We start from the raw sequence: 10976 nt of genomic DNA, 5'->3' as shown, positions 1-10976 counted from the left end.
CTGAGTGGGTTTTTTTGTTTGTGTGTTTTTTAAACAGCTAAAGTGGATAGAGAGAAATACTGTTAACTGATGGTACATGGAGGGGATTATAATCAATGTAATGAAACAAGGTATATGAATTGTTGAATGTAAAACTGATGATCTGCCCTGTAAACTGTCACTCAATCCACAATAAAAACCTTAAAAACAACAACAACAAATACACCAATGGCTTTCAATTATGGCTCTACCAGAAATTTTCTTTTCATCTAACAAAGAGTTAGTCAGGGACGTCTTTCCATGCCCCCTCACCCTTTAATCCTGCCCAGCATGTCACAGTAGAGATTATGTATCTAAGGAGTCCTAGAGGCACAGTGGGTTAAGCATGGGGCTGCTAGCTGCAAGGTCAGCAGTTCAAACCCACCAGCTGTTGCGTGGGAGAAACTTGAAGCTATCTGCTCCCATAAAGACGTACTGTCTTTACTGGGTAGATTTGCTCTGTCTTACAGTGTTGCTGAGTCATGATCGACTTGACTAGGTGGACGCTTTGGTTTGATGTGGTGACTGTTGCCAGGCGTCCCCCGGCCTCCCTGGAGCACCTCCCTCTCCCTGAGTTGGTCCCTCACCTCCATACAGTCGCCCAGGACGAACTCGTAGATGATGAAAGAGATGAGGCTGCCGCTGGTCATTTGCCCTGAGATGACGAGATGACCCCCGTAATAGAGAATGCTGACCTGGACCACCAGCAGCGTCAGCTGAGGACAGAGGGAAAGGGCAGTGGGTTCACCGGCTTAGGCTCCGATTCCCTGCCAGGCCCATATCCCACAGGATGGCAGGGAGAGAGGTAAGTGGCCAGGGACCACAACCCCACTCACTCATAGATAGATAGATACCCTCCTACACATTTTCCTCCAGGGCCCTCAGGTGGAACAGGTTGTGGGCCTGGCTAGAGACCAAGGCTTTCTTTGTTGGGCTCACACAAACCACCCCCAGCTCCTGCATCAGGCTGGGCAGGAACTAGGAGTCCTCTCTCTGAGCTGGGAAGAGGAGTCCTGGTAGCACTGCTAACTATAAAGTTGGTGGTTCAAACCCACCAGGCACGCCACAGGAGAAAAATTATGCTCTCTGCTCCTTTAAACATTGACAATCCTACTCTGTCTACAGAGTCATTATAAGTGGGAAATGATTCAGTGGCAGTGGTTTGGTTTGGGACAGAAAAAGTAAGGCTCAGAGAGGTTGAGGGCACCGCCTAAGGTCACACAGCAAAACAGGAGGCTGAGGGTCCATGAGGGAGGGATTTTCTTGGGTATCCTGTCTTCCTCACCCTCTGGCATGAGGTGGAACACCTAGTTAAGGTGTCAAGTTCCAGGACCCACGGTGACTTGTTAGGGTCCTTGGACCCCTGCACCCCCAATGCTGAATCAGATCCAGATCTCACTGCACACTAGGAGAAGAAGCCCCTCCCAGGGGCAAACTGTCAATGGCCTAGCTATTGGGTCAGGTTTCCTCCCCTTCTCGATGGCTGGACACTTTTTGGGATGGTCATGTTATCCCCATGCAGACCACCAACAACTTCCTCCCATAACCCTCCCCATGCCCACCAGCACCTCATGTGCCCCCACCTCCCAGGTGAGGACAACAGGACAGAGATAGCTCAGGCCCTTTGTTCTCCAAGGAGGGGTGGAGACTCATTCCAGGGAGCAAGCCCAATGCAGGACGGGGGTCCGTGATGTGGAACCTCCCCACCCTTGACTGGGAGATTCTCCCAGCTGGGAAAGAAGCTCCCACCCTACAGCCCACCCTGAGCAGGGAACAGAAGGCTGCTCGACAAAGGAAAGCTGGGGCCAGGGTGGTACAGAACTACCTGCCAGATAAAACACACAGGGCCCCGACCTATGTCCCAGTCAACGTCTCCCTGTCAATGCATGCCCCACGCAGGGACCCGGGCCCGTATCCCCAGTCAATGCACCACCCCCCTACACAGAGACCCAGGCCTATATCCCCAGTCAGTGCACCCCCCATGCAGGGATCCGGGCCCATGTTCTGAATCCAGGGACCCCCAATGTGGTGTTCAGCCCCAGGCCAGGGCACGTACCCCACTGCCCCAGACATAGTAGGTGTAGGCGGCTGCCTCCTTCTTGTTCAGTTTGTAGACCTGCTGCAGCTTCTGCGAGTACACCTTGGCCTCCTCCTCCTCGTTGGCAAAGCTCCGGACAGTCTTGATGGCACTGATAGTCTCCTCAGCCGTGCTGCTGGCCTGGGCCAGGGCACTCTGGACTTCCTTAGACAGCCTCTATGGGGGTGGGAGACCCCAGAATAGACAGTCTCATGATCTGCCTGGGATTTCCCACCCTTGATCAGTGTGGGCTGTATACAGAGTTCCAGGGATTAAAGGATGAGATTTGGCCTGTCTCTAGCTGCACTTCACAGACCCAGAGCTTGGCCCTGGGGGCAGTGGTGGTGATAGCTCCGGCTCCCCAGAGAAAGGGTCTGACACTAAGCCATGGCTGGTATTCAGGACAATCCTCTCCAAAGAGGAACCTCAACATCTGAGTCTGTGCTTAGAGGAGGGATGTCCTGTACGGGTGTTCAGGTTGTACACTATACAAGGAACATCAAATTCTAAGGGGGCACCATATCTATTGTCATTGTACCCTAAGTTCCATGAGAGCCTGAGGATTGGTATGGAGATTCCAGAACTCTCTGCCTACTTCTGGATGGCACCAGAAGCCATGGGTGTGAAATTGGCTACACAGAGTGTGTAGAACTGGGTACTGGGCTGAGAAGTGGACACAGGTATGCACCCTCCCCCGCCTCCTATCCCCGACTGCTGCCCACTGTGGTTCTGGATGATAACCACACCTAGTGTCTGCAAGGATGGCTACCCTTGGCCGCATGCACAGACATGTCCCATGACCCACATGTTAGGCCCGGGCTATCGGAAGCTTGCACTGTGTCAGCAGGGACCAGACAGTGCCTGAATCACATCTGATGTGGGCGACATGTGCGGCTTGTGGTCATGACTCAATTCCCCCAGGTAAGGGTGGAAAAACATAAACAGACTAAATCCACCTTCCCAGACTCTGCCCGCCTGAGGCTGAAAACAGAGCTTGAGGTATGCAAGACATGGGGGAGACAAGTCCCCCAGGCTTCCTGCCCCCAGCCCAGTGGCTGGCAGGAAAGCAGGCAGGAAGGGTGGGGTGCCTCAGAGGACAGGAAACAGGATTCACACTCCAAGGAATCTATTGACTTTTCTGTCTCAGGGAGGAGAAGCCCCAGCCACAGAGTTGGGGAGAGGCCACACCATGGAGCATGGGCTAATCCTGGGACTGGGTGGGAGTCTGTCCCTCCTGCCTTGGGTCTCAAGAGATCTGGTGGAGTTGGGAGCCCCAATCTACTGTACACTGCTCCGCCAAAGCCTCCTCCTCACAAGTCTCCCCCGACACACACCTGGGTGGGCCTGGAAGAAGTTGCTGTCTCCCCTGTCACAGGACCACAGACCTGCCCATGTGGACCTGGCCTAGCTAGGAGACAAAAGGTTGAGGAGGGGTCTAGCTTTCAGGTGCCCAGGGGAAGGGGAGCACCCAACAACAATGCCTTATAGGTGGAGCTCAGGCACAGTGGCCCAAGCCACCCCAACACAAACACAGTTTCTATAGGACAGGAGGATACATGTGTACGTAGAATAAAAAGCAAAATCCTAAAGGCCTTGCAAAGGCCACCAGGGCATGGCCCCTGGCCTCCCCGCTGCTCCAGCTGTTCACCAGTCACACCAGCTGCCTGCTCGCACCCAAAGGCCCTTGCATGGCTGTTCCCTCTGCCTGGATGTGCTACTAGCCCCCTCTCCGAGCACCCCACCCTCAATCTCTGTTCCTCACTCTATCGCTCTCCTGAGCTCTTAACATCTCTCGCCGCATCACATATAGGGGCTGTACTCATTCAACAAGAAGTGTATTAAACACTGGTCTGCTAACCACAAGGTCGGTCAGGCGCTCCACAGGAGAAAGATGAGGCTGTCAGCTCCCATGAAGATGGAGTCTCAGAAACCCTAAAGGACAGTTCTACTCGGTACGACAGAGTCACCGAATCTCAGACTCCGTGGTAGTGGGTTCTCCTCATTAAACCAGCTCTGGGGGTGCCACGGATAAGTACTCAGCTTCTAACCAAAGTTCAGTGGTTTGAACCCACCAGCTGCTCTGCAGCAGAAAAGACCTGGCGAGCTGCTTCTGTAAAATTTCAGCCTAAGGAAGCCTGGACAGTTCTGCTCTGTCACATGGGTCACTGTGAGTTGGATTCAATTTGATGGCACAGGACATACTCATGGTTAGAGGATTTCACACTCACGAGCTTGTCTGTTAGCTTAAAACACTTCTGTAGCCTGCTGCACACATGTGCGCCCACAGAGCAGCAAAGAGTGGCAAAAACTTCCCAGCCAAGGTTGGGGAGGAGGGGGAATTTGCAGATTGAACGACAAGACTCGGCTATCATTTCGTGCTTTTGTGATCACTCCTGTTGTCACTTTCTCCACTGGGGGGGTGGGGGGAATGGCAGCAGTGCACAGGTGACATGTTAGGCCGCTGACTGAAATGTCGGCAGTTCAAACCCACCAGTCACTCCTCTAGAGAAAGATGAGGGAGTTCCACTTACATCCAGTTTGACAGCCTCAGAAACTTGTGGGGCAGTTCTACTGTCCCGTGGGGTGGCTATGAGCCGCAGCTGACTCAATGGCAATGGGGTCTGTGAGGACAGGGGCTTCGCTTGTCTCACTGAGAGACCCCAGTGTCTGAGACGCAGCTGCTGCTCCAGGAGGAATGATGACATGCAGCTAAGACAGCCCAAGTCACGTCCTCCACTAGCCCCTGGGAGCCCCCAATCCCTTCCCAGGGTGCCCTAGGTGCACCTACCTTGTAGTACTTGCCGTACACGTTAGACACCATCATGATGATGGGGAAGCCCATGAAGGTGACCAGGGAAAGTTGCCACGAGAGACTGAACATGAAGACCACCACGCCAGTAACCTTGACCGTGTTACGCAGGAAGATGTTGATATTCTGAGAGACCAGATCGCTGACCATGGTGGTGTCCGAGGTGAGGCGGGAGATGAGGTCCCCTGGAACACAGACACCTGGGGGCTCAGATCTCCCCCACCTTCGGGGCCAGGCAGAGGGAGGAGAAAAGAACAGATACCCATCAAGGGCTACTCGGAGCCCAGGCAGCATCCTGTTTAAGCTCTGTCATTTGCCCCATTTTACAGAGGACGAGGCTGAATGAGCATGTTAGCCCAGACCTGGCCCCTGGGACTCTCCTCATTCCTCAGGGAGAGACAGGCTTACAGCTACTATGGATCACCAAGTGCTGGCACTAAGCTAAAACATCCCAGCCAGCCCAGGAGGAGGGCTTCAAGTGCTGTTCCCAGTTTACAGGTAAGAAAAGAGAGGCACACCCAGAGGTGATGTCAGTGAGTGGTGGAACAGAGGCTGTCCCATGGCAGAGCCTGAGATCTTGGTCAGACTCACCATCTGCCTGGCACCCCACCCTCGTCCTGGGGGAGTTGGACCTCTGAGGCCATGGCTGGAAGTCCAGGCTCTTGTGGTTCTCAGAGTAACTAGGGGTGGGGTCTTGGCACCTGCAGGGACCTCAGGCAGCCTGGCGGGGGTCCTGTATTGGCCACAGCTCAACCTGAACCTCAGCCAGCAGGCTGGTACCCAGGGCAGACTTGCTCCCCATCCCTGAGTCACCCTGAACCCCTAGGGGAGCCCACCTGTGCGGTTCTCATCAAAGAAGCTCGTCTCCTGGGACACAAGCGAGCTGAAGAGGCAGTTGCGAAGGCGTATGTTCAGTCTGGCAAATATGAGGCTAAAAATGCCACCCCGGATACCTGCAGCAAACGAGCTAATTGCAGATAAGAGATGTTATAGCAAGACATCCTTCCGACAACCAGCCACCACAACCTGGTGACCCTCCCCTCCAGGGTGGGCATCTCTGAGAAGTGACCATCCATCCCCAGTGGGAGCCCCCTCAGGGAGCATGAAAGGGCAGCCAGATCCCTCTCCCTTCCAGAGAAAGTTCTGTCCTATGCGAGGGGGAGGGAGCCTTGGAGACAGGCCATTTGTAGAGACTCACTAAATGGGTTGGGGAGCTCTGCTGGGCTGTTAACCACAAGCCTGGGGATTCAAACCTACCTACCAGCTGCTCCATGAAAGATGAGGCTATCTGCTCCCTAAAACCTTAAGGAGAAGTTCTACTGAGTCCTGTGGGTCACTATAAGTTGGGCTAGGCAACATGACAGTGTGTTTGGTTTTGACCAAATGGTCTGGATCAGAGTTAGCTTGGGAGCTGGTGGGCACAGCGACAGGCTGAGGGTCAGGCCCACCTGGGGTATTACTCAGGTCCCATGGCTCTGTTTACCTTAGGAGCTGGCCCCATCCACCTCCCCACCTCCCCCCTTGGGGGCGCTGAGCAGCGTGGGGCTGGGTGGACGGGGAGCCTGGCGCTACTACCTGCCGACGACCAGCACACACATGACAATGACAATGGTGCTGAACTGGCCCATGCTCTTCTGGATGACGATGCCATCGATGGCCCGGCCAGTGTAGTATGGGAGGAAGGTCTCACCTACAAAGAGATGGTGGCGTTAAGGGGTGTCTGCAGCCAGGGAGCCTGGCCCCCGCCTCCTGGGGCTCAGGGAGCCTACTCTACTGCGGAGCCTTCCGCCCTCCACCCCCAAGATGTGTTCACCTGACCGGTTTCCTGCTACTCACAATTCTTTTCATATTTTTAGTGGTGATTCTGAGGGAAGGGCATTCTTCTGGAATTTTTCTCCTGGAGGCTGGCAGATAACAGTGGAGTAGCCAATACACAAGACCTCTGTGTGTACATGGTTGGAAACCAGGGGGGTTTATAGCACCCTGGGCATTTCATACCCATCTAGTGGCATAGCGGTTAAACACTTGGCTGCTAACGGGAAGATTAGCAGTTCAAACTCCACCAGCCACTCTCTGAGGAAAGGTAAAGCTGTCTGCTTATGTAAAGATGCCATTGAAAGCTTGGTTCTGCTCTGTCTGACTGGATCACTGTGACTCAGAACTGACTTGAAGGCAGTGGTTTCATTTTCTGGTTTTAAAGTGAGCATTATTAAGGAATCCTGGTGGCCCTGTGGTTAAGCACTTGGCTTCTAAACCAAAAGGTCAGCAGTTTCATGCCCACCAGACTGCTCCGAGTGAAAAGATTCCGCAGTCTGTTTCCATAGAGATGACAGCCATGGACATCCTATGAGGCACTTCTACTCTGTCCTAATGGGTCACTGAGATGAAATCGACTTCATGGGAAAAGCTTTTGTTTTAGATTTGATGCCTCCTGTGTTTCAGCTCCAGGTGTTGAGGGATGCAAAGGTGCTCTGCGGGAAGCACATCTGCGTGGGGAGGTCAGCGTCTCCAGAGAGAGACTGATGGGCCTTTTTCTCTTGGCCAACATCCTGCTTCCTTCCCACCATGGTAGAGGGGCCCTACTACTTCACAGCCCCCCTTCTTCCTTCACTATTTCTGATGCCCCCTTTTCAGAGAATAGGAGATCTGGCAACAGTGGGGCGGGGGGCGGGCACACTGAGCTAAGGTGGACTCCCTGAAGCACAGCACATAGACTCGGCACCCACACTGGGGACAGTGAGGCTGGGAGCGAGAGCGACAGGCAGTTTACACAGAGATGACTTCATTCTTCTTGTTGGCAGAGGGTTCAGAGTCCAAACTCCAGAACTTCAGAATGGTGGCCCTTTGCAGTCTCCTATGTGGCCTCTTACTCAGCTGGTGAGTAGAGACTATCCCCCAGCATTTGCAGGGGTGGAATGGGAGATCAGAGAGGCTAAGCAATTTGCCCAAGGCCACACAGGGTCAGCAACTGAACCGTATCTCCCAAACATGTGTCAACCTGATTCTCATTGGTTTGGTAGTTACGTAATGATGTAATCACCCCCACGATGTGATCTCATCTGATCAGCCATTAGCTGTTATGGGATTAGGGTGGGCCACAACAAACAACCTTGCTCAGGTCACAGCCTTGATGTGACATAAGGGGAGCTTCCCTGCAGTGTGGCTTTCATCACCTTGTATCTTATATGAGATCAAAGGACAGGGACCAGGCTGCCACTGAGAAAGAAGAACTGGGAGAATACATCCTATGGACCTGGGGTCCCTGAGCTGAGAAGCTCCTAGATCCAAAGGAGGACTGATGCCAAGACACATGGAGATCCTCAAGGAACGCCAGGTCCACAGGTGTTAAAAGGAGGCACGGACCTTCCCTCAGAGCAGACACAGAGAGAAAGCATGACTTCCCCTAGAGCCAGGGTCCTGAATTCGAACATCAAGTCTCTAAAATGTGAGAAAGAAAAACACTCCTGTTTTCTGTTAAAACAACACTAGACAACTAAGATGCACAGCAAGCAAGGGGCAGCGCTAGGACTCAAACCCACACCAGCTTCCAATGTATGGGGGCTCTTTCCTTGTCCTTTCCTTCCCCCAAATCCGGAAATGGTGGGTATACAGTTTGGACCGTGGTCACGTTGGACCATGTCTCCTGTTTGCTGTAGGATCTGTCTTCATAGCAGCTCCTCCCACAAAATTGCACAGCTTATAGACTGTGTAAGCATGGGGAAAGGGTTCAGCCCCAACGCCCTGATTTTAGATCAAACAGTAAACCTTTATTCTGCTGGAAAGATGGCCTCTTGTTTATATACAGGTTCCACAGCACAATGAGTCCCGTTCTTTATAACAACATCCATAGTTTGTTACTGTGCTGTAGTGAATTACTTATGTCTCTTTCACCATAGTCTTTATAAACTCCCACCAAACGAGTTTTTCATGGTGGGATTCATGGTGTGGTGCTGTGGGTTAATGTACTGGATTGCAGGGTCAGTTTGAACTGCAAGGTTGGCGGTTCAAGCTCGCCAACTGCTCCTCAGAAACCCTTAACTGGGTTGCTATGGTGGCAACCAACTCGACAGAAATTAACAACATAGATGCTGGTGGATTATATGATTCAGTTGTAATGAACAGGGCTGATTGTGATTGGTCAATTTTGTCAGCCTGCTGGGTATAACTTCCATCAAAGAAAAATGAACCACGTCGTTTGGACTCCAGGATCCCTGCACACTGAACCTCCTTGATCCGGGGACAGAGACCCAGAGACAGAAATGGCAGAGGAGCCGAAACAGCAGAATGAAGAACCAAAGCACACCCAGCCAGCCGAGCAGATCACGTTGAGAGATTTGGGGCAGAAGGCACACATGCAGCGTGTGGTGCCTGCAGGCACTTAACTAGGAGAGCTAGGTTTGCTGACCCACAGAGTTCGGCTGAGTTCCTTTGGCCTAAGGCTGATTTAGAGCAGAGGGGAGTGCCCTTTGCATACTTGTAATACACAGCCATAGAAGAGCTTTGTAACACCTCCAGAGCAGGGCAAAGGTAAGGCCAAGGGTCTAGGGACCAGAGAGGCCTTTGAGTACAGGTGAGAAGAGGTTGTCCTGACCGGAAGAACAGTGTCCTGAACATTTCTGACCCTGAATTGGAACTGTTAACTTTCCGAATCAATCCCATAACTGTGAGTGTGGTGTCTGAGTTCTGTGAGGCCGTTGCCATGGAGTCTCAAGCCCAGATGAGAGAGAGTGCTGTTGGGCTGGATGGTTGGTACCAATTCTTCCAGTTCTGAACCACACAATCCTAGGCCTTTGCATAAAGTCAGGAAGCGTAAACATCAAGCGTGTGTCCTTTCATAATACTTATTCAATCTGTACGTTGAGCAAATAATCCAAGAAATTGGATTCTACGATGAGGAAGGCAGCATCAAGATTAGAAGAAGACTCATTAACAGTCTGTGATATGCAGATGAACTCATTAACAACCTGCCATATGCAGATGATACAACCTTGCTTGCTGAAGATCAAAGACTACAGCCTTCAGTACTATTACAACTCAAAGTAAAGAAAACAAAATCCTTCTAACTGGACTAATATTAGCAAGAACATGATTTATGGTGAAAAGATTAACATTATCAAGGATTTGATTTTACTTGGATCCATAACTAATGTCCATGGAAGCAACAGTCAGGAAATCAAATGATGCACTTCAAGAGGCTCATGTGCAAGGAGTCCTGGTGTGGCACAGTAGGATCAGCACTGGACTGCTCACCAAAAGGTTGGTGGTTCAAAACCACCAATCGCTCCTCAGAAACCTTCTACAGGGTCCTTACGAATTAGTACTGACTTGATGTCACTTAACAACAATTTTCTGAAAAAGATGTCTTAAAGTGTTAAAGTTCAAAGATGTCACTCTGAAGACCATGCACCCAACTCAAGCTGGTTGGTACTTCCAAATGTCTTATGTGCATGCAAAAATTGGACAATAACAAAGCAAGATGGAGGAATTGATGACTCTGAATTATGGTGTAGGCAAAGAATATACCATGGACTACCAGAATTGTGTTGCTAACCTCAAGGTAGGCAGTTCGAAACTACCAGCCGTTCCGCGGGAGAAAGATGAGCCTTTCTCCTCCCGTAAAGATTTACAGCCTGGAAAACCCTATGAAGGGTCACTATGAGTCGGAATCAACTCAGTAGAAGAAGGTGTGAACTAGAAAAATGAACACATCTGTCTTGGAAGAAGTTCGGCCAGAATGCTCCTTACAAATGAGCATGGCAAACTCACCTGGCATACTTCGGCCATGTTACCAGGAGGGACCAATCCCTGCAGAAGGACATCATGCTTGGCACAGGAGAGGGTCAGTGAAAAGGAAGAGTCCCAATGAGATGGCCTGACTCAGCGGATGCAGGAATGCTCAAACACAGCAACAATCTGAGGACGACGCAGGACTGGGCAGTGTTTGCTTCTATTGTACAAAAGGTCGCTATGAGGGAGAACAAACAACATGGCGGATCGGGTGGACGTGTAGTACAGAGCTCCGCCAACAACAACACAGAATACCCAACCAAGCAGGCTCAGGGGATGGTCCCA

General features: G+C 51.7%; 1 protein-coding gene across 3 annotated transcripts in view; it reads right to left on the bottom strand.

Moving 5' to 3' along the window:
• ABCB9 (ATP-binding cassette, sub-family B (MDR/TAP), member 9) overlaps positions 1-10976 on the bottom strand; it is a 49791-nt gene that overhangs the window by 25796 nt on the left and 13019 nt on the right. For 2 of the 3 annotated variants that reach the window (XM_006865377.1, XM_006865379.1), the window contains exons 2-6: positions 6480-6594; positions 5741-5871; positions 4884-5089; positions 2075-2272; positions 606-734 (exon numbers count right to left, since the gene is read on the bottom strand). In XM_006865377.1, coding sequence (XP_006865439.1) covers positions 606-734; positions 2075-2272; positions 4884-5089; positions 5741-5871; positions 6480-6594 — 779 coding nt within the window. The remainder of the gene's footprint in view (positions 1-605; positions 735-2074; positions 2273-4883; positions 5090-5740; positions 5872-6479; positions 6595-10976) is intronic. The other variant, XM_006865378.1, reaches the window with a different exon arrangement.

This window comes from Chrysochloris asiatica, unplaced genomic scaffold, assembly GCF_000296735.1.
Source record: "Chrysochloris asiatica unplaced genomic scaffold, ChrAsi1.0 scaffold00078, whole genome shotgun sequence".
Classification (NCBI taxonomy): Eukaryota; Metazoa; Chordata; class Mammalia; order Afrosoricida; family Chrysochloridae; genus Chrysochloris; species Chrysochloris asiatica.
This window is presented reverse-complemented; position numbering and strand designations above follow the sequence as displayed.